Source organism: Heptranchias perlo, chromosome 24, assembly GCF_035084215.1.
Source record: "Heptranchias perlo isolate sHepPer1 chromosome 24, sHepPer1.hap1, whole genome shotgun sequence".
Taxonomy (NCBI): domain Eukaryota; kingdom Metazoa; phylum Chordata; class Chondrichthyes; order Hexanchiformes; family Hexanchidae; genus Heptranchias; species Heptranchias perlo.
The window spans coordinates 12,287,051-12,313,169 of record NC_090348.1 but is presented as its reverse complement, the minus strand read 5'-3'; the positions used below and the strand labels follow the sequence as shown (position 1 = coordinate 12,313,169).

The following is a 26,119-nucleotide window of genomic DNA, read 5'->3' as shown; positions in this document are numbered from 1 at the left end:
AGGTATATTAATAACTAATGTGCTTATGTTATAATATACATTAACTCATGTGCCTATATTTAAGATGCAGTAGTAATTAAAGTAGCCACATCCTAAGATATACTAGTAAGTAATGTGCCTACCTTATAAGAAACATTAATAATTAATGCTGTTAACATCATAGTATACATTAGTACCTAAAGTTCTTGCCTTATAATATACATTAGCTCAAGTGCATTAGTAATGAATGTGCTCACATTATAAGATTCATTAATAACTAATGCATGCACATTATTTTATGTTTGATATAATAATGCTGCATTATAAATACATTGGTAACTAAAACACCTACATTATAAGATGCATTAGTAACTAATGCACTTACACTATAAGCGTGACTCCCCACTATGAACCTTGAATTTACCCTTGCGATTGCCTATATGTCCAACCATTCTGTAAGCATATCCTTTTCATTGTGTAATCATATTTACTGCATTTTACTGTAAGTTTATCAATATTTAGTGTCATTTATTACTTATTTGCATGGGTTCTTTCCAAGCTTCTGTAAATCTGTTGAGACTCTTCCTTCACTGGAGGATGCGTAGTGAGCCATGTGCTTATCAGATATCAGGTTAGTAACACGGAAGTGATTCAGGGGAGAAGGGGTTAAAAGGCTTTATTTTAGTGAGGTTTATTGGAGTGTGGATGGCTACTTACAGTATTTGTGCACGTGTTTCTAAATTAAATTCTTGAGTTTGCTGTGTGTTTCATTGAGGAAGTTTCATAAATTTCACCAGTTTCATAAATTTCACCAGTAAAGATAGAAACAGATTTGTCATCTTTTTATCACATGTTCTTTACTTACAGGAATAAATATGCACTGAAGAAGAGGAAACTAGCCAAGTACGTTTAAAGGTGGTGCTGTACATTAAAGTATCAGTACCATTACTGTGAAGTATAATTGTTAAACCTATAGAACATTTGATTCATACTCTGTAAACTACTCTGTCTCATAAGTTTCTGGGAGTGAGGCTCACCTCTCTGCATTGCTCTGACTTTGGTATGAGAGAGTCTGGGCTCTCGTAAATTCTGTCCCTGCAAGGATCTTCAATTGCAGGACGACACACCACTGCTTTCTTAAAATGGAGGTGCTTCCAGTACAGTGATACAGCTGTTACATTCAAGAGGGAAGTGCTAAGGGATCATGCTCCCATCGTCGCTAAAACCAGGAAAAACCTCTGATCTGATCTCTTACAAAATACCAGTCTCTTGGTAGCACAGTATAGATTTCAAAGTACGATTTTTCTTCAACTTAATTGTGGAGAGGCACAGATCCTGCATGGGACGGACCTGCCTTTCTCAGAGCCTCTGGTTAAAACTAAGACCGACCTCTGTATGAATTGAATCAAATCGTCAATCAGAAATTCTGACCCTGAGATTGCTCTCCCTGCCACACCACATATTTCACTACATCCCCTTAGGGAATAATAATTGTTCTGTCAATCTTACAGGGTTCAAGTAAATTTTCATCCTGTGTTGTCCTCAACATTGGCATATTGCAGAAATCCTCATAGAATAACTGCACAATAGCACAGGGTTTTTTTTTGTTTTTGATTTTTATCTTTTGTCCATTTATCCCTATCTTAAGGTCTGTCTCTGCCTACCCACCTATTTCCAAGGCAAGAGGACAGTTAGGCAGCCACTCTGCTGCAAGGTCTCTACCAGTGTACTACGTCATGGATGTAATTGCCAGGAGGTGCTTGGAAGTCACTGGTATGACTCACCCTCGAGTTTTTCCCACTCCTTCCCATGAGGAGCCTCAATCAGTGCCATGGCTGAAACTGAAAAGTCATTGTGGAACCGACTGCAGGCCACAAACCTCTTTCCTCCTATTCCGTGGCTGTGCTCATTGGAACACCCACGTCCTGTGCTACCAGGCCCTCGAGTGTGTGATAGTTTTAACGATTCTCTGAGTTTATTCCTCTCCAATTGATCAGAACTGGCACATAAAAACAAAAACTATTGTCAGTTTAACAGCTTCTACTAAGTCGGCATTGAGTTGTAAAACCCTGAGCATAACTAATGAGTAAGTGGAATATTTATTTGGAGACCACAGACAGCTGCTTGTTATTTTAGTCTGGGGAGGTCAGGAAACAAGAAACCAGCCCAACCCAATTTCAGCAATACTTCTCGTTTAAGCTGCTCCTTTCTCACCACTGCAAAGTATAGATTCTATTTTTCCAATTATTGACCCTTACCCTTCCAAGGCCATAAGAACAGGTTGTAACTCTGCTCCAAGGTGTTTGCTGATGTGATTCTAGGAGGTACAAGTGAGTAGCCCAGGGAAGCTGATATCACGGCCACTTTTTACACTTATTTCCTTCCTGTGGAAATGTGCTGTTGCCTGTACCAAGTGCTCCCCATAATGGCACGACTGAAATTGCTAGTCAGTCATATTGAATATCATGAGCCATGTATTAAGAGCCTATCATCCAGATTTTAAATGGTTAAAAATAATCTAGCACAAACCGTCCCCGTGAGATGATGTCAAATAATAATATGTTCATCTAAAAGGTGAATTGACAGGGCCAAGCTGTTTGTTTAATTATTAGTGAACGTACTAACTGATCCAGTACTAACTGATTGTAGTCGATCAGACTGGGCGTGGTATATCGTGACTTTGTGCGATAGTGTAAAACGGATGAGAGCGAATCGGCAGCCCGTTTTACATCTCTCCCGATTTTTATTTCCACTGAAGCCAAAATCGGGAGAGATATAAAACGGGCTGTTGACTCGCTATCGCCAGTTTTACACTGGCGCAAAAAGTCAAGATCGACCCCAGTGACTTTCATTTCAGTGTTTGCTTCTGGCTGCAGCTTTCTCACTGAAACGTAGAATGTTACCAGTGATAAATGCCATGTTTGTGTTATGACTTTGTACTGTAACTTATGAGGAGATTCGATCCCACCAGTGATTTAACGGAGACAGCGAGACTGGTGGCAACAGTCTCACTGGTGGACTAGAACCAACTGCCTCACACTGTCAGACGAGCATATAAATGTAACTATGCAATATTATTAGTAGAACTTTTAAGGACTCCTTTCTTTGTACTAGTAATATTGAATACGAGCGAGCACTACCAAGATAATGAACTTTTAAACTAATTGAAATAAGTCCCCTGACAAAAGGTCTGACAATTCCACTAAAGTAAGCAAAACTCATTCTAATAGTGAATGGTCAGGAGGTCTGCAGTTATTATGGAAGTGAAGTTATCCTTTATATGAATTCATTCCTTTTCAAGATCAATCGCTTGAGATAAAATGAATGGGCTTTTTTTTCTTTGCTTCCCACAGCCTTGTTCAGCTGGATGATTTTGAATTGTATCTCAAGGATATGGCTAGAGACTCTGATTACAAATTCTCTCTGCAGTTTGAGGTAAGATATTCCTTCTCCCAATAAAACAGATACTGAAACGTTTCCTCCTCCATAGACTCTCTTTCTCCACCCGCCCATGCAGACACTTTAGCTCAGAGGGCAGGCGGACAACCTACTCCAGCTCATAAACTGTGCCCCTCGTTACCTGGCTAGATGGGAGGTATGTGAGAGTAGGCTGTGATTCACGCTCGCTGATTTATTTTTAATTTTTCTTTCCTCCCCCCCCCCCCCCCAGCCCCCCTCCCCTCCCCTCCCCTCCCCATGTGAAAGTCTCCTGTTTCTGCTCTGTGCCTCCCCTCAGCAACACAGCTGAGATAGGAAACTCACTGGCATACAGGGCATCAAACTGGTGCGTGTCCATAAATACAACAGTATGGCAATGCCACTATATGGTGCAGACATTTAACTGTACGTGCACACGTTATTTGCTTGGCAGTCAGTTTATCATCTCCCACTATTACAATTCTTTTTTAACTATAGTTTACAAGATTTTTTAAAAAATTAAACAAACATTTGGATCTTTTACAGCGTGTTTGTCCTCGAGTCTTGTCATCATTGTGCAGACCTAAGCTTTCCATGAACTGATTATCACTCTGGTTTTCATTGCCAGGATCTAAAGCTGGTTGGTCAGGATATATCCCAAGATGCAGCTGAACTACCAGTAAATCGATGTAAAAATCGTTACACTAATATCCTGCCATGTGAGTAATGTAGATTCATACAATGTGGCATTCATCAAATAATCCTTAAATTAGATCATTTTCCTGCCGTCTATAATTAGAAATGCAATGTAATTCCTGTGAAACATCACGAGACATTTTTAAACTGCAGTTTTTAAACTAGGTTGCTTTTATCTTAAAGTCCGAATGGTCTTTTTCTGTTCCTAAAAATTCTTCTTATATTCCATTACTTTTATAATGGTCTGAGTGCTGCACATTAACAGTGCTTATATTTTTTGCCGTATGTCCTCTTGAAATGTGATTTACTTGACATCATTTACAAGAAAATGCTGAAAGTTGTAAGTAAAGATTGATGTTGGATTTGGTGAAAACAGATTTGAACTAATTTTATACAGAATTGGAAGGGGCAAAGACAGCAACAAAACAATGTATTTACACATGTTGTTCACTGTATTGACCCACGGGCCCAATCCACGGGCAGTCTCACTGCACCGATCCACTGTATTGACCCATGGTACCGACCCATGGGCAGTCCCACAATACCAGCCCACGGGCAGCTGCACAGTCCTGATCCACGGGCAGGTCCCACTGTACCTTCCCACCAGCAGTCCCACAGTACCAACCCATGGCCAGTCCCACAGTGCTGATTCATGGGCAGTTCTGCAATACCAATCTATAGGTCAGTTTCTCATTCCTGGCCCATGGGGTAGTCCCATAGGCCAGCCCTAGCTCATGGGCAGTCCTACTGTACCAGCCCATGGACAGCCCCACAGAACTGGCCCAAAGGCATTGCTGCAGTACCAGATCCACAGGGAGTCAAGAGAAGTATAGCAATAACTTAATGTGAACAGTTTAGAAGATCCTGCCTAACAAACCTCCTTGACTTTTTGACTATGCAGCAGATAAATTAGACATTGCAACTCTCTATGAGAGTGTTTATTTGGACTTTCAGAAAGCTTTTGACAAAGTTCTACCTGAAAGACTTCTAATTAAACTAAAAGCCACAAAAATCCTGGGTGGAACATGAAACTTGTTAAGATAATGATTAAAAATAAACTTGAGATGGAGTTCAATGCAGAAAAGTTTGAGGTCATCCACTTTGGACTTAAGAAAGAGATTGAAGTATTTTCTAAATGGCGAGAAGCTAGGAACTGTGGATGAGCAGGGAGCTTTAGGGGTCCAAATACAGAAATCACTAAAAGCTAGTGGACAGGTACAAAAAAACAACTTAAAAAGCTAATGGAAAGTTGGCCTTTATCTCCAGAGGGCTGGAATACAGAGGTGGGGAAGATATGTTACAGCTGTGCAGAGCTCTGGCTAGACCCTACCCTAGAGTACTGTGTTCAGTTCTGGGCACCCCACCTCAGGCAGGATATGTTGGCCTTGGAGGGGGTGCAATGCAGATTCACCAGCAAGCTACCGGGGCTAAAAGGATTAAATTATGAGGGCAGGTTGCATAGACTAAGTTTGTATTCCCTTAAATATATTAGATTAAGGGGTGATCTAAATGAGGTGTGTAAGATGATCAAAGGAGTTGATGTGGTAGAGAGAGAGAAACTATTTCCTCTGGTGGGGGAATCCAGAACAAAGGGGCATAACCTTAAAATTAGAGCTAGGGTGTTCAGGTGATGTCAGGAAGCACTTCTTCACACAAAGGGTAGTGCAAATCTGGAATCTCCCCCAAAAAGCTGTTGAGGCTAGGTCAATTGAAAATTTCAAAACTGAGATTAATAGATTTTTGTTAGGCTAGGGCATTAGGGGTTACGGAACCAAGGCAGGTAGATAGAATTATAGATGGAGTTAAGATATAGATCAGCCATGATCTAATCAAATGGCAGAACAGGCTCGAGGGGGCTGAATGGTCAACTCCTGTTTCCATGTTTATATGCTGAGTACTTTCTAATTTCAGACTGGATAGGTGGGGGGAGGAGGATGAGGAGAAGAAAATGTTTAGGTGGAATCCCACCAGGGTCAATGGGATCCCTACAAAAAAGAAATGGACACCAAAATCTGTATGGTGGTCAGATTTGCTAATAGGACAAAATATGCAAAGCAGTGGAGATAGAAGTGGCCATAAAAGAGCCGCAGGATGATTTAGATCAGTTATGCTGTTGAGCAAAGGCTTGGTCACTGAGGCAAAAATAGTGGGGTTACCCCAAATACAATTAGATTCCATCATGTGAGACTTAATGTACCAGATGGACAGGCTAAAGAAGAAAGGACTGAAAGGGATTTGGAGTTATTTAAGATCTTTAAGGGATCAACAAGTTGAACCCAACACTGTTTACCATGGCACCAAGAACAATAACAGTGGTCCATGGAATGAAAAGTGGGATGGTGAATGGAGAGATCAGACATAACCGGGACCGGTGAATGGAGAGATCAGACATAACCGGGACCGGTGAATGGAGAGATCAGACATAACCGGGACCGGTGAATGGAGAGATCAGACATAACCGGGACCGGTGAATGGAGAGATCAGACATAACCGGGACCGGTGAATGGAGAGATCAGACATAACCGGGACCGGTGAATGGAGAGATCAGACATAACCGGGACCGGTGAATGGAGAGATCAGACATAACCGGGACCGGTGAATGGAGAGATCAGACATAACCGGGACCGGTGAATGGAGAGATCAGACATAACCGGGACCGGTGAATGGAGAGATCAGACATAACCGGGACCGGTGAATGGAGAGATCAGACATAACCGGGACCGGTGAATGGAGAGATCAGACATAACCGGGACCGGTGAATGGAGAGATCAGACATAACCGGGACCGGTGAATGGAGAGATCAGACATAACCGGGACCGGTGAATGGAGAGATCAGACATAACCGGGACCGGTGAATGGAGAGATCAGACATAACCGGGACCGGTGAATGGAGAGATCAGACATAACCGGGACCGGTGAATGGAGAGATCAGACATAACCGGGACCGGTGAATGGAGAGATCAGACATAACCGGGACCGGTGAATGGAGAGATCAGACATAACCGGGACCGGTGAATGGAGAAATCAGACATAACCGGGACCGGTGAATGGAGAAATCAGACATAACTATTTCACACAGAGGGAGGTGAATGTTTGGATTGGACTGCCCAGGGAGACGATCAATGCTGATAACATCAGTAATTTTAAGAGGGAATTTGTCAAGCTTTAGGCAGGAACATCACTTGAGCGATATAGGCAGGGTGAGTACTGTGTATTCTATTGTGAACTCTGGGGCCAACCGGAAGGACCAAAACCGTAGTTTCCAGTTCTGTGCATTCCTACATTCCAATGGGTCATCTATCCAGAGCACCTGACCTTGACTATATATTAATATTAATATGTAGATTATTCTGTATTAAGACCAACACAACCTTGCAGCCAGTATGCTATGCTTTACTTGATCTGGAAGTGACACCAGCTGCAAAAAAAATGTCCCTTTGCCTTTCAGTAGAGAAATTTAGCAAAAAAAGCTGACAATTAATTATGTAAATAGGAGCACAACTGTGGTCCTGATCTGCACATTTGCACTTCAGCAAATAACTGTGTGTTGGTGTTGAGATGGGGTAGAAATTGCTTGCGAAATAACAGAGAGCACAACAGCGCTCTCCGTTGTTAGTGGTGAAATGGAGGAGCAAGTGTTCGCACATGGGCAGTGAAACACGGAAATCCGGAACTTGCTCCTAGTGGTTCGCCGGTGATATGACAGCTTCAAATTGAAGGGACATTGCACGCTGCAATCAGAGAAATCATTGAAAAAGTGCAAACTTGCTTCTCTGCCAAGCTGGAAAGTAACTAATTACACCATCAAACAGGTACAGTTAAAAATACAGGTCCAAACTAAGTTTTAACAGCGTGGTTAATCTTAATGACTGCCAAACAACTAAAAATTAACTTTTAAAAATGTGGAGTCTCATTTCTCCTTATTTTAACAGTTTTTGGTCATTAAAAAAAGTTCTTTAAAAAATTAAAAGTTTTCTTTTTTTTTACTTTTCCGTTCACTCTTATAATTAAATTAAATAAAAGAACATAAAAAATAGGAGGAGGAGTAGGCCATATGGCCCCTCAAGCCTGTTCTGCCATTCATTAAGATCATGGCTGATCTTCGACCTCAACTCCACGTGTTTCTTGTATGAGGACTCCCAAATCTCTCTGAACACCAACATTTAATAGTTTCTCACCATTTAAAACATATTCTGTTTTTCTATCCTTCCTACCGAAGTGAATAACCTCACATTTCCCCACATTATACTTCATCTGCCACCTTCTTGCCCACTCACTCAACCTGTCGATATCCCTTTGCAGACTCTGTGTCCTCCTCACAACTTACTTTCCCACCTAGCTTTGTATCGTCAGCAAACTTGGATACATTACACTTGGTCCCTTCATCTAAATTATTAATATAGATTGTAAATAGCTGAGGCCCAAGCACTGATCTTTGCAGCACCCCACCAGTTACAGCCTGCCAACCTGAAAATGACATGTTTATTCCTACTTTATTCCTAGGAATAAAGTAGGAATAAATGCCTAGGATGTAGGCCATCAGGTCCAGGGGATTTATCGGGGCTTTTAGTCCCATTAATTTCTCCAGTACTTTTTCTTTACTAATATTAATTACTTTAAGTTCCTCAATCTCATTAGACCCTTGGCTCCCCATTATTTCTGGTATGTTTTTTGTGTCTTCTACTGTGAAGACAGATACAAAATATTTGTCTCTGCCATTTCCTTATTCCCCTTTGTAATTTCTCCTGTCTCAGCCTCAAGGGACCCACATGTACTTTTGCTACTCTCTTCCTTTTCACATACTTGTCGAAGCTCTTACAATCCGTTTTTATATTTATTGCTAGTTCACTCTCATATTCTATTTTCTCCCTCTTTATCAATTTTTTTGGTCATCCTTTGCTGGTTTCTAAAACTCTCCCAATCCTCAGGCTTACTCCTCTTCTTGGCAACATTATAAGCCTTTTCTTTTAAACTAATACTATCCTTAACTTCTTTAGTTAGCCACGGATGGATCACTTTTCCCGTGGAGTTTTTATTCCTCAATTGAACATATATTCGTTGAGAATTATGAAATATTCCCTTAAATGTTCGCCATTATCTACCCTCATATCTTTTAATCTAATTTTTCAATCAACTTTAGCCAACTCGTCCCTTATACCTATATAATTGGCTTTGGTTAAGTTTAAGACTCTAGTTTCAGACTTAAGTACGTCACTCTCGAACTCAATGTGAAATTCTATCATATTATGATCACTCTGCCCCAGAGGATCCCTTACAATAAGATTACTAAGTAACCCTGACTCATTACACAAGACAAGATCTAAAATAACCTAATAATAGTTCCAAGATGTATTGTTCTAGGAAACTGTCTTGAATGCATTCCATGAAGTCGTCCTCCAAACTACTTTTGCCAATTTGATTTGCCCAGTCTCTGAAGATTAAAGTCCCCCACAATTATTGTATTACCTTCTCTTTTATTCACTGTCTGTAACTGTTTTATATTAATTTTAATGTTGTACCTTTCACTTCCTGGTTTAACAATTCAAGCCGGCAGAGACTGTGAATGCAGCTTGTCAAAAATGCTGCGATCTGATTGGTCGAGAGATCGATCCTCTCGCTTCTCCCAGGGTCCTAGCTTTGCTTTAACGGACGCTGGCCTCTTCTCCTATTTGAGGAAGTGCCCGACGAAAAGATCACAGCAAGTTAGTGGGTTAGTATCAATCTATGGAGTGGCGAGCAGTGTTGGTTCGCCACTCCGAGCAAATTCTGACCCATTACGAGCAGCAACCTGAAGGGTGCAAAGACAATTCTTATCAAGTTGTTGCATGTTTCCTTTAGATAAATGCCATAGAGTACACTTAAAAAGGGTTACCTTTCCTTTCAAATAAGCTTCAGGCACTGAAGGTATTATCTACTCAACATGTTAGGGCCTTATAGTGTCTTCATGCTGATGCCGTTGTCTCTGCAGACGACTTCAGTCGAGTGAAATTAATTTCTCTGCACAATGAAGAGGACTCCGACTACATCAATGCTAACTACATCCCTGTAAGTATTTGGTGTGGTACAGGAAGTCTTCAACAGACCTTTTCATTCAGGTTCAGTGGATTTATAGTTATAATGAAATTGTTCCATTAATGGGTCACTGACTTTACAACTAATGCCTCCCATTAGGAACAGTGCAACACTGGTTGTTTTGTAAAAGCATAAATACCATCTCATCATTTTTGGAGCAGCAACAAACAAGCCCACCTCCAACTGGTCATCTTCCAGTAGTAAAGTGGATGCTATTTTACTCAATGCCAACTTGTCCTGACAACCTGCCCTGTGTATATAAATTATTTAATTGTTCTTTGTGTCAGTTTCAATGCAGTAAAACATTGGAATTAATATGTAATCACATCTAAATTATTCACTTTTCTGAATAGGGGTCGATGCTAAATCTTCAGATAAATGGCTGCAAGGTTCCTGCATCTCCAAATTGATTTGTAAACTGATGCATGCTATGATTAGGATTTTCTGATAGTTCCGTTGTTCCTGTCAAGTTATCTGGTCCTTGGAGAATCTGGGGCAGGTTTCAGAATTAGATTTTTTTTTCTTTGTTAAATTTCTCCTCTCTGCCTAATGGGAAGGTATTGACTTCTTGCTGGGGTGGAGTTCCATGAATGTCAGGTACAATCCAGTAGCCATTTTCTACATGTGAACCTTCACAAGTGTCATCAGGCTATTTGACTATGTGCACATCTAATCCTATCCTATCCTCACCCAAAAACTACAGCAGGGATGGTTGACCAGTGATCAGGACTGGAAATCCTGGGTGATTTTTTCCTTTCATAACCCAGTGCACTATGGACAACTGTAATGCCTCAGCTGCCATTAACTAACGCAACACAGACCAGAACCTGGGACATTCCTGGTTGGCCACTGTGACTCAGCTACTCGACGAATAAACTCACTAAGCCCACAGGATTCACAGGATCCTAGAGGATGTGTTTTAAAATGGGAAGAAATATTGCAGAGTTTGTGGTGAGGGGCTACTCTTCATCTAGCATGGCCAAATGTAGAAGGTTCTGTCAGTTGATGAGGTATAACCAGGAGAAATGGGTGCATCTCAGATGAGCAACAAAAGGACTGCATTCAAGTATGGGGAATGAAAAGTTCAATTCTACAGAAGAATGTGGGGGTGGGGGGGTAGGCGGAAGTTGCACAGGATTATTCTAACGGATGTTGCTTCCTGACCTTGTTCTTTAGCAATGTCACCCACAGTTATTGTGGGTGACATTGATGGACTGGGGGTGACACAGTCAACCCCAGTCCATCACCGGCATCTCCACATCACAGTTATTGGAGCAGAGAGGGTGAATGTAATTCTCTTTCCACAGGGGTTTAACTCTGCACATGAGTACATCGCAACGCAAGGACCCTTGGCAGAGACTAGAAATGATTTCTGGAAGATGATAATGCAGCAGAAATCATACATCATTGTTATGCTTACACAGTGTAATGAGAGGAGGCGGGTAAGTGCCTGTTGAATACACAAACAAGCAGCAACCGGCTGATGGTGTTGTTTACTTACAATCATGCTCACCCTAGCTATTGTAATTGCTGTAGAATTTTCATTAGAAAAGTTGTATGTACTCTGTCTAATATTATAGCATATATGGACCACAGTATCCCATGTACCATCTAGTTACATTGTGCACATGTGCTGGAAGATTGACTTCCTGACCATCTTGCACAGGGAGTTAAAGAGACTTTGCTGTCTGTATCCTATCCTATGCTAACTGCTGCTCACACATCACTCCAGTCCTTGCTGACCTACGTTGATTCCCTGCCCCCCCCCCCCCCAATACCTTACATTTAAAATCTTCATCTTTAATCCCCCCCATGGGCTCACTCCACCCTATCTCTAACTTTCTCCAACCCTAAATCACTCCCTGTCCTATCCTAATACTATTCAGTGGTAACATAGTTGCAATAAACTCAGATTCTCCAAGTTTGGGTGCAGGTTTGTGGGGATATGCAGCAGGTTTTAATAGGTGCAAACCATTGATGGTCAGAAATATTACTACATAACATTTAAAAACTTTATTGTAAGTATTTGCAAAGAATACATATAACAGACTTACCACAATTCACAAACCAGCAACTGGCTAATGACAAGTATATTAATTGTGTTTATAGAAAAGTGACATCAAAAATTGATTATTTTTTTCAGGTAAAATGTGACCATTATTGGCCTTTTAACGAACAGCCTGTTGGTTATGGAGACATCACTGTTGAAATGGTCTTTGAATCAGAGCAGTCCGATCAGTCGGAGGAGTCTCATCAGTCTGAATGGATCATCAGGGAATTCAACGTCAACTACGTAAGCTGTTCAGGATCAGCTTTCCTGTAAATCTTTTCTTCTGTCAGTATGAAGGAAATGGTGATGGATCACTTGTTCAGATAAGTGGTTGTTTTTCCCCTTAATGGAAGATGGTTGGCAATTTTATCAAGGCAGCTGCTGAGCCAAGGTTCCACCTTTTGAAACCTGGTCTGTGCTGCGTTAGTTCACTTCAGCTAGGACAGCAGCAGGGGCTCAGTGCTCTTGGGTTAGGGAGGGCAACTGGTGCCTTCTGGTACCATATCCCAGCAAATGTCAACTTCTCCACATAAAGCAGAAAACGGGCATGAAAAAAGGGAGCTTACTGTTGTTAGGTGGTTATTGGTATAGCTTCTAAAATCTTTCAAATGTTGTCTCCTTGTACTGGTCACCTGGCCACAAAGCTTTGTGTTAGGAGCACATTTATATTACTGGTTGTACCCTTCTGAGTCTTTGCTAGTCACACTGGAGAATGACCCTTGTGGAACTCTTCATCCCTGTCCTTAGAGGCCTTCCTAGTTATCGTCACTTTCTACTTTACATTGCAAGGCCCATTTTCACACCAGCTTGATAATTATGCATCAGTGCCATGGGTCTGAAAGTGTTATAGTTTAATTTTACTCCCTTGTCTGCATTTTGTTTTAATTGGAGAACTTATCTGCTAGGAGATCTAATCAATTTAGTAACTAATTTTCACTCCCACGACAACTTTCCCCTTTGAGACTCTCCGCTGACATGGAGCCTCTCCACTGACAGACTATGGTGGTCGTTGTATTCACTTATGTCGGAATCACCTCTTTTGAAGATGACCAAGCTAAACATGGGTAGATCATTATGAGATAGGCAACCTGAAATAGGTATATAAAAACATTACCAGAATGGTATTTGTTGCAGGGTGGGAGATGAATTCCTATTATAAATTACTATTAGGCTGACTTTCTTTTTCAATCTTTAAAAACCTCTTGAGAACATCAGTTTCCTTTACAAAATCTGAGTACAGTACATAAATATTCACTGACCATTTCCTGTTAATTTAGTAACTTCCTCAGACATTCCTCATTTCTAAATTTATGCTGGTTGCTTATTCTCTCTGCTTTCTTGGTGACATGCTGTAAAATGCTTTTTGCACATTTTACATTACAAAAGTGTTAAGTTAACTGATCTATAATTCCCCAATTCAGCTCTCACTCCTGTCAGGACCGATTCCATTCTCACAGCAGGGAGCAGCGGTCCCAGGAACTGCATGGCCAAAGATCGCAGGCAGGCAGCCCATGATTTTGCAGCCCATCAGCTGAAACATCATGTAAAAGGGGGGGGGGGGGGGGGCAGTGGAAGGTCATTTTGAGTACAAAAAATTCTGCTTAGCTAGGTTTAATTTATGCAGTTTGGTGTAATGGCTTTCTTCTCAAATGTGCCCTTTGTGCAGGCTGATGAGGTTCAGAGAGTCATCCACTACAATTACATGGCATGGCCTGATCATGGTGTCCCTACTGCTAACACAGCAGAGAACATCTTGCAGTTTGTACAGCTAGTCAGGCAGCAGACAGTGCAGAGACCTGGACCTATAGTTGTGCACTGCAGGTGAGTGGATTTTAACTATTTGATAGTGTAATAAAACGTGATCCGATTGATTGGCGCTCACGTAGTAAGTCTTCAGTACTACTTAAATTGAAGACTATTTAAAATTCAGTAGTGGTTATACAATAAGGGTCTAATCCACTGCTTCCTATAGCTGTCCCAGATCACATACATAATTTCTTTCTTGTTTTTTTTCTTTAAAACCCATGGAAAGGAAACAATGTTGGTTCAAACTGTATTTTATTTGACAGTTCAATCACATTTCATACTTAAACTCTGACCAGCTCAGACATGTTCCCAGGACCATACCATTGCTATACTGGTGCTGGCCATGATTGAGCAAGTGCAGAAGAGCAGCCAAGGTGACCTACTCGGGGTTTGTCTCTCCTGCACCTCTGTCATGCTGTTAGGGGTAGTGCAGGATAGAGAAATTAATTTAGTGTCCAGAATTATGCAAGTGAATCCATTTTAAATATTCCCCCTTATACCTAAATTGAGGCAAAGAATAGACCTCAATCAAATTTCTGTACAGTACCATAAAATGAAGGTCCACAGGCTTGAAAGGAAAAGGTCAATATCTGCACAAATGATGAAAAGCCCAGTACGTAAATGAGGAAAATGTGCAGGTTCAAAATTGTTTGCTAAAGCAATTGTAAATTTATAAACTTTATATCTTGCACCCTTGAGTCCATTTTTATGCAACTCCGCTTGCAGGAATTATTTGTTTAAATGACATTGTGGCAGAAGTTTAATTCAGTACTTATGAGATCAATTATTTTTTTTTTACTACAGGTTTTATTGTAAAATGGGAAATGATCTGTACTGAGAGATCAATAGAGTGCACATTCTACTTTGAGTTCACTATATGAGTTTACTCAAAGTCCTATATAGAGGGGAGGGTTTTCCATCATGCTAGTATTGGTTTACAGCACTTGAGTTTGTCTCATGCCAAACAATATGCGGAATACCTTTGACCTACTCAAACCTTCTTGTCTAATGGTGCCTTTGCATGAAAAACCAGTAATGAAACTCCAAGTTGTTCGGGATGAAATTCCTTTTTAATTAATTAGGAAGATAAAATTGATTTAAAAAAAAAAACACCAACCCATGACAAAAATCACAAATTTGAGGAATTAAAATGTATGATTACAAAATGAACACAGGTATTCCAAGGAATCTCACCCCCTTTATACCTCTTAACACAGTCTTAGACTTGTAATGGTCAGAATACAAGCTGCAGAACACTGGTTAACTGCCTTTCTGAATTTCCATAGTAACTTTTATTTCCCTCATTTAAATGTGCAAAATAAATTATGGTAATATTTTATGCTGAATAATGTAAATTCAAGAAATTCATGGAATTTCATTACATAATCCATTTGCTGTAATTAGTACAGCAAAAAAAGTTTTATAGCCGTAGTGCAATAACTATCCATCAAGGCTATATACAGCTATTCAATATCTGCATCAAGGTTAAAGCTCTTTGTTTAGAAGAATTTGATTTAACTAACGTACTTTTGACTTGTGTTTAGTGCTGGTGTGGGAAGAACAGGAACCTTTATAGCTCTTGACCGTCTTATGCAGCACATCCATGAGCACGAGTACGTAGACATCCTGGGTCTGGTGGCCGAAATGCGTACTTACAGGACATCAATGGTTCAAACAGAGGTAGGACCCAGATGTGAATGGATGGAGTTTGACAGGGGAAAGCAGACTGCAGCAATATTCTACTCTAGCAATGTACCTATTAGTCTAGTCAGGTAAATTAGTTAAAAGTTCAATTGGTACAAGTATGACAAGATAAAGAACCTAAAATTTACTTTGAACCTTTCTAAAACACTAGTTCAGCCACAGCTGGAGTATTGTGTCCAGTTCTGGGCACCGCACTTCAGGAAAGATGTGAAGGCCTTAGAGAGGGTGCAGAAGAGATTTACTAGAATGATTCCAGGGATGAGGGACTTCAGTTACGTGGATAGACTGAAGAATCTGGGGTCGTTCTCCTTGGAACAGAGATGGTTGCAAAGAGATTTGATAGAGGTATTCAGAGTCATGAAGGATCTAGACAGAGTAGAGAGAGAATCTGTTCCCATTGGTGGAAGGGTCAAGGACCAGAGGACATAGATTTAAGGTGATTGGCAAAAGAACCAAAAGGTGACATGAGGAAAAACTTTTTTTTAAATAAACACAGCGAGTGGTTAGGATCTGGAATGCACTGCCCAAGGAACTGGTGGAAGCAGATTCAGTCATGGCCTTCAAAAGGGAACTGGATAAGTACTCGAAAGGAAAACATTTGCAGGGCTACGGGGAAAGAGCGGGGGACTAGCTAGATTGCTTTTGCATAGATCCGGCGCAGACTCGATGGGCCAAATGGCCTCCTCCCGTGCTGTAACATTTCTATGATTCTATCTCACCTCCCATGTCCAGAAAAATAGAAAAATCTGCAGTCTTGCTCATGGGTTTTCCTCTTATGAAGTTGTGAGATAATTGTCTTGTGGTACTTCTTCATTTGTTGTGTATTTTTAAATGCACCATTACTGAGTTGTGTAATTGACTTGGAAATATTGTCAATGACTTGCAAGTTTAGTATGTATCTTTGTATGTATGTATTTATTTAAAAAATCACTGCTGAAGAATTATGAACTACAGCACTGTATACTGAAGTATCACACAGTTAAATCATATTTATGTTTCTCAAAGTAATAGAATGTAGCAAAAACTGTCGTAACACAGAGGAAGCATGAAATTACCTTGGGAGTTCCCGAAACCACAAAAGATAGAGCATTTGTGCAGGGGTATATAAATAACCCTTAAGTAAAAGTTAACTCCAAGTTTCCCTCCTAACTGGATCTACTTGTTCACCTTTTAACTATTTATAAACCCTGAAATGGTTTATTATTACGCATATCTGTCTGAGCTTTTTGCAGTTAGTTGTGGTGCTCTTACTGTGTTGTGTTTAACCCAGGAGCAATACATTTTCATTCACCGGTGTGTGCAACTAATGTGGAAAAAGCGAAAACAACAGTATAGTAGCAGTGATGTGATATATGAGAATTCTAGACCATCCCAGTTATGAGGCCTGCAAGGTAAGACATGCTCGTTATAACATTATAGTGGTTGCTTGGTAAAGTGACAGTACACTAAAGATGTCCAACCTGAGATTCCCCAAACTCCAATAACTCAATCCCATTAGCCTCTATTTTCTAGTTTGTCCTGTGAGTTTTATGGGCTTCAATGTTTGGAAAAGCCTGTTTTAGTGCTGTTGCGTCACTGGAGGATAAATCCTAAATCACATCAGCATCTGTTAGTATCAGCAACCTGAAATCTATGTAAATTGATCTTTTATACATGGCTCCCAGGACTTCATACTATGCACCACGAAAGGTAAAGCTTGACACACCTGCAGTATGTGATCAAGAGCAGATCCCAGTAGCTCCTTCCATATTGCATTTGAAATCAGGTAGTTTACTGCTAATCAAAAACTGTCTGATGCAATTCTTGATACTATTGCTGAAATAAAAGTTGGCTGCAAAAGATTAAAACTTACACTACTTACTGCATCATTTTCTGTAAATTCCACTCTCTTTTTCAGCTTCAAAACCTTACAGCACACTTCTTTTCCCAAGCTTCAGGTATCCTGTGCTTAACTCTGACCACAGAGGATGAGTACCAGCAACGGAAAGATAAAAGAAAATGCGAAAAACAAATGCACTGGGACAATGCCTTAAAGTACCTGTAGTGTCTTTGGACTGTTTCCACCAGTGAAAATTCAGTGTGGGACCAAATTCATTTGGAAAGTTTTAAAGTAGGTACAAGCGACAACTGCATAATGAAGAAAGAATGAAGCGTATTGCATTCCATTGCTCGTGTTCAGTTAATGCACCATTTTACAAGGATAATCTATCACAAAGTCTGTTTTCTTGGAATCTTCTAGCCTTTTTTATACATGCCAAATAAAAAACACACTTCAAACTAAATGATTAAAAACTGTGAAGTGACTGAGGAATTCAAAGAGAGATAGTGTTTAAAAATTATTGTATTTATGCAATAATAAAAAACATTTGCTTGGAGGTAGAGAGGTGAATATGAGGATTCGTCTGGCCCTGCAGATCAGAGAAGTATTCCTCAATAATGCACATACTGTTTATTATTGATGTTGTGTAATGCATTGATGTGTCTGACAGTTTTTGTGTTGCAGATGAGGTAAAATTCACTTTATTGCAGATATAATTACAAAAAAAAATAATTAACATTTACACACTTTTCCCTTTTGACTGGTGAACTTTCCTGGCGCTATAAGAAATAAAGGCTCTGAATATTATAAAATGGAGAACAAAAAAATTCATGAATACTTGAATAGATTTAAAACATGCAAGATATCTCATTTTTCAAAAGGTACAAAAATGCTATGAGTTTAGCTAGTGATTTGTCACAGGAAATTTACCCTGCCCAAAAAAAATCATAGGAGAGTTGAGTGCAAGATTAAAAAAACATGCAGCTTGCACAAACAGCTGATTGCTGTTGAAACACATACCTGCAACAACCAAAAGCAAACCTGCTATCTCAAACCTGGCAGATTAGCGAGTTAGAGGCTGGGATCAGCAATAGAGCATCAGTAATATCTGGATACCTGCTGATCCCAGTACGTAGGTTTGCACCAATTTAAAAGGCATAGTTGAACATCAGCATTTCAACCTTTTTAAATGCTGAAGAGAAACTAAAGTACTTATAGGTAAAACCACTCCTGGCACAGTACATTACAATTATAGGATGTTACACCATAGCAAACCATGAGGGTTAAGGAGCAAGAAGATATCTAAAAAATACATCTTAGGAATAGCTTGCAAAGAGCAAATGCCTAAACTCCAAATGAATCCTTATGTGTAAGAACCAGATATTGCACAACTTTTGGTTGCATTATTACTATATTATATAATACCTTGCCAACACAAACTTTAATTTTTGAAGTGTAAAGTTTCCAGTAAGGTAAAAGATAATAGTTCATTCGAATCCACATACCTGTGGCCCATTGTTGTTGGAGGAGCTCATTACCACTGTAACACATGTCCATTAAAGTTCTTCAGGTTAAAACCAGAAATGCGCCATTGCACACACAGACCGCAACATGCCACGTCTGATGTGCTCGGTTTAAACGCAGATTCAGAAAAAGGTGCAACATTTGTTCAGCTGTTAGTCACTTTTGTACCATTCATAAGAAATCATTTGTACATGAAATCTTTGTATTATACAGTTTCCCTAATTTATTTTATTTGGTGGCTTGCTGTAGTGTAGATTTTTCAGCTTTGAATTGTACCAATACTTGGAATGCACCAATATAAGAAAACATCTCAGTGACAATAAATCATTAATTTGCACTGTGTGATTTTTTTTGTTTGTTTTTTTAAAATCTGACCTGTGATCAATTCAGGTTATTAGGAGTTAATAAAAATCTTTTTGCCTTTGGCAGCCAAAGCAACTCTGCATTTTAATTTGTCTTTGTTTTAAATTAAGCAAGTATTGGTGTATTATGCATGATCAGATTTTATCCATGTAATACAATGCCTCATAGCTGAACGGTAAACACATTTAGGGAAATCTAAATTCTCAAAACATCTGATTCTGAATTTGGAGCTATAGCATCATAGAACTTTACAGCACAAGAGATTATGTCTATGCCATTCATTGCTACAGCATTTCAAAATTAATCCCATTGCCCTTCTCTCTCCATAAGGCCTGTATCTCCCTCTGCTTCAGATTTTTCCATTAAATGATGCAATAGTCTCTGCCTTAACTTCACCCTGTGGCAAAGCATTCCATGCTCCAATGACCCTCTGCATAAAAAAATTTCTCTTAACTTCTCTCCTTGCTGTGAAGTTTAAATTGATCGCCCCCGAATCACCGACTGCCCAACCAGAGGAAATAGTCTTTCCCCATTCACTCCAGCAAAACGCTTCAGAATTTTAAAAACCTCCATAAATCTTCTCTGCCCCAGTGCAAATAGTCCCAGTATCTTGTATTTCATCATAACCATCTTTTCCCATCTCTAGCATCATGCATGTGCATCTACCTGTCTGCACTCTGGCTTTAACGTCCTTTCTATAACGGGGCATGCAAAACTGCGCACGCTACTGTGGTCTAACCAATCTTTGGTAAAAAAATTACTACTTCACTATTACCCTATGCCCCTATTTACAAACCCAAAATGCCTTTAGCCTTTGTTATGACTTCAACTGCCTGTATTCACACTTTCAGAAAATTATTTATTTGAACTCTTAGGTCTTTCTGTTCCTCCACAACCCTCAGTGTCTTTCCATCGAGAGTATATTCCCATTCCACACCTTTCCTCTCAATGTATTACCTCACCCTTTTCAACATTAAATTCCATCTGCTACCTCTCTGCCCATTCTGCTAACCTGTCGATATCTTAGTGAAATCTTTAATAGTCCTCTTTGGTGTTTCCCAGTCCCCCTACTTGTGTGGCAGAAAATGAAATGTCTTATCTATACTCAAGTCCAAATCATCTATATATGCCAAGAAAAAAATGCGGACAAAGTACTGACTCCTGGGCTATACCCCTTTCAAACCTTCTACAATATGAGAAACACCCATTTCCTGTAACTCTATTCCCTCTCTCTCAGCCAACTTTCTATCCATGCTGCTTCATGCACCTAAATTTGTCTAATGAGATAACTTATTTGATGCCTCCTGAAAATACATGTACCTTTCATGTACTGTTAAATGCTCACTAATTTTATCTCCAATTGTGATTTCTAAAAATTTGCCCACAGACTAACTGGTCTATAGTTACCCGGTTTATCTTTCCAACCCTTCTTGAACAAAGGTCTGAAATCTGTTGTGGGAAAATTTTTAGAATCATCGACTTTCCATGGCACAATTTGCATATTTTAGGATTGAAAAATTACAGCCAGAGCCTCTACTAACTTCTCCGTCAGGTGCATACCATCAGGGCCTGGTGACTTATCCATCCTGAGTTATGCAGCTGATGTAATACAAGTGTCAGCTTGTCTCAGTGGTAGTACTCCTGCCTCTGAATCAGGAGGTTGTGGGTTCAAGCCCCACTCCAGAACATGAGCACATAATCTAGGCCAGCACTTCACACAAGAGATTGTTAGGAAAAATGGAAGCACATGGAATTGAAGGCAACCTTTTGACAGTTAGTTAAGAGGTAAGAGACAGAGTAGGGATAATGGATATGTACTCCAACTGGCAGAATGTGACTAGTTGTGTCCTTCAGGGATCTGTACTGGGGCCTTAGCTTTTCACTATATTTATAAATGAGTTGGATGAAGGAATAGAGAGCTGCATATCCAAGTTAGGTGGCACAGTAAGTAATGTAGATGGGAGCAGAAAGTTGCAAAGGGACATTGATAGATTAAGTGAGTGGGCAAAACTGTGGTAGAGGGAGTTCAATGTGGGCAAGTGCTTTGGACCTAAGAAAGATAAATCAGAGTATTTTCTAAATGGTGATAAGTTAGGAACTGTGGAGGAAGAGAGAGATTTAGGGGTCCATGTACAAAAATCACTAAAAGCTAGTGGACAGGTACAATAAAAATTAAAAAGGCTAATGGAATGTTGGTCTTCATCTCAAGGGGGTTGGAATACAAAGGGGTGGAAGTTGTGCTACAGTTGAATAAAGCTCTGGTTAGATCCCATTTACAGTACTGCGTTCAGTTCTGGGCAACACACCCAAGGAAGAATATATTGGCCTTGGAGGGGGTACAGTGCAGATTCACCAGAATGATACCGGAGCTAAAAGTGTTAAATTATGAGGACAGGTTGCATGTATTCCCTCTAGTATAGAATATTAAGGGGTGATATAATTGAGGGGTTTAAGATGATTAAAGGATTTGATCAGGTAGATAGAGAGGAACTAATTTCTCTGGTGGGGAGTCCAGAACAAGGGGGTATTACCTTAAAATTAGAGCTAGGCCATTCAGGGATGAGTTCAAAAAGCACTTCATCACACAAGATGTAGTGGAAATCTGGAACTCTTCCCCAAAAAGCTGTTGAGGCTGGGTCAATTGAAAATTTAAAAACTGAGATTGATATTTTGTTATGCAAGGGTATTAAGGGATATGGAACCAAGGCAGGTAAATTGAGTCAAGATACAGATCAGCCATGATCTAATTGAATGGCAGAACAGGCTCGAGGGGCTGATTGGCTTATTTCTGTTCCTTGTAGTACTGAGGGAGCGTGCATTGGAGGATGAGATGTTAAACCTGTTCAGGTGGGTATAAAAGATCCTGTCACGCTTTTTCAAAGAGCAGAGAGTTTTCCCAGCATCCTGAAAACTATTCACCCCTCAACCACCATCAAAACAGATTAACTGATCATTTATCTCATTTTTGTTGTTTGTGGGACCTGGCTGCTGTGTTTACTCTCAAAATGTGTGCGACTACAGGTCAAAAGCACCATAGGACATCTTCAGAATGAGTAAGACACAAGTTCATTCATCTTTCAATACGGCCTAAACAAACAGATCAAAAACAATATGCCCAGTAAGATATGCATGACTCTTCAATGCAAGTGTCTCCAAATTAAGGCTGACTTCCATGTATTCATTTTTAAAAAAACAATAATTGTATTAAGGGTATATATTAGCCTCAATATTCCTTCAACTGGAACAAACCTGTCAATTAGATTATTTCAGTTTACTAAAGTGGATGCTGTAGCAGTTCCTTCACTTGAATTCAAAAATATCATACATCATTTTACAAACTTACGCTCATACTAGCATTTGAGCTGTTTATTGAGATTTTGGAAATAACTGCAAGTAGCATCAATACTATTTCCATCACTATCATTCTTAATCATTTTATACCATTCACTATAGCTATACTTGCACCAAAATACAGCAACTCAGGAGTGCATACATTTACAATTTGTCCCAGACCATCTCTTCATTTACATATCATCTGATGTATAGGGTTTTTTTAAAAAAAGGGAACAGTGGAATACTAACTTTGTTACAAGTACCCAGAACAAGGTTTACAAAGAAGTCAGAAGAGAGCTCTAAACATCTAACAAAGACAACTGAAAAATATTAGAAGGTAACAGTAAAACATTTGAAATTCTGCTGGACAGGTCAGATTTTATATATAAACCATCTTCTGGAGCAACTTCATAGCTAAACACATACCTATTTTGATCATAGTTAGGGTTACCTCAGTTTCAAATAAGCATCGTCACATATAGTATCATAGTAGGTACAGCATATCGTGCCTGTGCCGGCTTTTTGAAAGAGCTATCCAATTAGTCCCATTCCCCTGCTTTTTCCCCCACATCCCTGTAAATTTTTTCCCTTCAAGTATTTATCTAATTCTCTTTTGAAAGTTACTATTGAATCTGCTTCCACCACCCTTTCAGGCAGTGCATTCCAGGTCATAACTCTCTGTGTAAAAAAAAATGTTTCCTCATGTCGCCTCTGGCTCTTTTGCCAATCACCTTAAATCTGTGTCCTCTGGTTACCAACCCTTCTGCCACTGAAAACAGTTTTTTCTTATTTACTCTATCAAAACCCTTAATGATCTTAAACCCCTCTATTAAATCTCCCCTTAACCTTCTCTGTTCTGAGAACAACCCCAACCTATGCAATTTCTCCAGAAAACTGAAGCCCCTCATCCCTGGTACCATTCTAGTAAATCTCTGACACCCTCTCTAAGGCCTTGACATCCTTCCTAAAGTGCGGTGCCAGAACTGGACACAATACTTCAACTGAGGCCTAACTCAGCGTTTTATAAAGGTTTAGCATAACTTCCTTGCTTTTATACTCTATGCCCCTATTAATAAAGCCCAGGATTCCATACACTTTTTTTTTTAAAAAAAGCCTTCTCAACTTGTCCTGCCACCTTCAAAGATTTGTGTACGTGCACCCCCAGGTCTCTCTGCACCCCCTTTAAAATTGTACCATTTAGTTTATATTGCCTCTCCTCATTCTTCCTACCAAAACGCATAATTTCTCTGCATTGAATTTCATCTGCGATGTGTCTGCCCATTTCACCATCTATGTCCTCCTGGAGTCTGTTAACATCCTCCACATTGTTTACTATATTTTCGAGTTTTGTGTCATCTGCAAACTTTGAAACTATGCCCAAGTCCAGGTCATTAATGGATATTAAAAAAAAGTAGTTGTCCTAGTACTGACCCCTGGGGAACACCACCATATACTTCCCTCCGGTCTGAAAAACAACCGTTCACTATTCGCTGCTTTCTGTCCCCTAGCCAATTTTGTATCCATGCTGCCACTGTCCCTTTAATCCCATGGGCTTTAATTTTGCTAACACATCTATTATGTGGTACTTTATCAAATGCCTTTTGAAAGTCAATATACACATCAACCACACTACCCTCATCAACCCTTTGACACCTTGTGGAAGAGGCAACAGCTCACTATGTCAAACTTATAACCTTCAACTGCATCTAAAGTACGTTACTGATTTTTGGAAGGTCGATGTATTAGTCAGGAACATGGGGCTCGATTTTAGGGTCGGGTTACCTGCGGGTTTCCAGCGGGGGGGCCCCGAAAATCCCGATCTCCGATCACGTGACCGGATTCGGACGAAATCCCGGCCACTTCCGGGTACCGCGCTGACGTGCGGGGCTGCGCGCGCAAGCCCCGCTGGTGGGAATCCCGCAGGCAATTAAAGCCAGCGGGGTTCCACTTGAGAGCACTTAACTTGCTTGTTGTGGTCAGTTAATGAGCTGAAGCAGCTGTCAAAAGAGGAAGTGTGGGATTTTACGGTCAAAGCAGTCAGTTTCCCACACTGGGGGAAACAGGACCCTTCAAACCAGGCGTGTTGCAGCCAGCAGCCTGTGCCAGGTGCCAAGGTGCGCTCCACGGGGGAGCGCCCTCACCCACGCAGGAGGCCACCGCGTCACATAGGGCAACCCCTGCCCTCCACCAACCCCCGCCAAGCCAGAGGACAGACCGACACGAAACCGCAGCCCCAGTCCGAGGACCCACCCACCTACCCTGCACAACCCCTCACACCAACACCTGCCAGATGGGTGGTGCGTTGACATCGTCGGAGGACGAACAGGATGACCAGCCCCAGCAGCCTCACAGTCCACGCCGTCCGCCTCGGAGAGGTGGGGCCCCCCAACACGGTGCTGCGGCACACCCACCTGCACAGCAGGAGGGAGGGCAACCGCAGAGAGAGATGCGTCGCAGGAGGCACTACCCTCCGCACAGGGTGTACAGAGCGAGGCTCAGCTTCATGGACCTCTCCGAGGAGCAGTGCATACGGAGGCTCAGAGTCAATCGCCAGGTAGTCGCCGACATCTGCAGCCTCCTTAACGACGAGCTGCTCCCTGATGGACCAAGCAGCATCTTCTTACCTGTCGCCGTCAAAGTCACCACTGCCCTCAACTTCTTCGCATCCGGTTCCTTCCAGGGTGCCACCGGGGACATCACCGGGGTCTGTCAGTCCTCTGCACACAAGTGCATAAGGCAGGTCACCGATGGGTTGTTCCGCAGGGCCTCCCACTACATCAACTTCGCCATGGACGAGCGCAGCCAGATGGAGAGGGCGGTTGGATTCCATGCCATGGCCGGCTTCCCACGGGTGCAGGGTGTAATCGACTGCACCCACATCGCAATACGGGCACCTCCGCATGAGCCAGGGCTGTTCATCAACAGGAAGGGGTATCACTCCATGAACGCCCAGCTCATCTGTGACCACCGCCAGAGATTCCTACACGTGTGCGCCAGATACCCCGGCAGCTGCCACGATGCCTTCGTCCTCAGGGAGTCCGCCGTCCCGCCCATCCTGCAGGCACCCAACGCCGGCAACGGCTGGCTCCTCGGCGACAAGGGGTATCCCCTCCACACGTGGCTCATGACACCTCTGAGGAACCCCATCACCGAGCCGGAGCGTCGGTACAATGACAGCCACACTGCTACCAGGTCTACAATTGAGCAGACCATAGGGCTTCTCAAGATGCGCTTCAGGTGCCTTGATCGTTCTGGGGGAGCGCTCCAATACACACCATTCAGAGTGGGACGAATCATAGTTGTCTGCTGTGCCCTGCACAACATGGCCCAACAGAGAGGGGTGCCGCTGGAGGAGG

General features: G+C 41.2%; 1 protein-coding gene across 3 annotated transcripts in view; it reads left to right on the top strand.

Annotated features, from left to right (window-relative positions):
* Positions 1-19,505, top strand: part of ptpro (protein tyrosine phosphatase receptor type O) — a 140,724-nt gene extending 121,219 nt beyond the window's left edge. Inside the window, exons 17-26 of one of the 3 annotated variants that reach the window (XM_068004773.1) lie at positions 847-882; positions 3,333-3,414; positions 4,025-4,115; positions 10,061-10,137; positions 11,472-11,606; positions 12,308-12,457; positions 13,881-14,035; positions 15,565-15,700; positions 16,995-17,115; positions 17,656-19,505. In XM_068004773.1, coding sequence (XP_067860874.1) covers positions 847-882; positions 3,333-3,414; positions 4,025-4,115; positions 10,061-10,137; positions 11,472-11,606; positions 12,308-12,457; positions 13,881-14,035; positions 15,565-15,700; positions 16,995-17,105 — 973 coding nt within the window. In that variant the 3' untranslated portion in view covers positions 17,106-17,115; positions 17,656-19,505. Of the gene's footprint in view, positions 1-846; positions 883-3,332; positions 3,415-4,024; positions 4,116-10,060; positions 10,138-11,471; positions 11,607-12,307; positions 12,458-13,880; positions 14,036-15,564; positions 15,701-16,994; positions 17,116-17,621 lie in introns of all 3 variants that reach the window. The other 2 variants (XM_068004771.1, XM_068004774.1) reach the window with 2 other exon arrangements.
* The last annotated feature ends 6,614 nt before the right edge of the window (positions 19,506-26,119 follow it).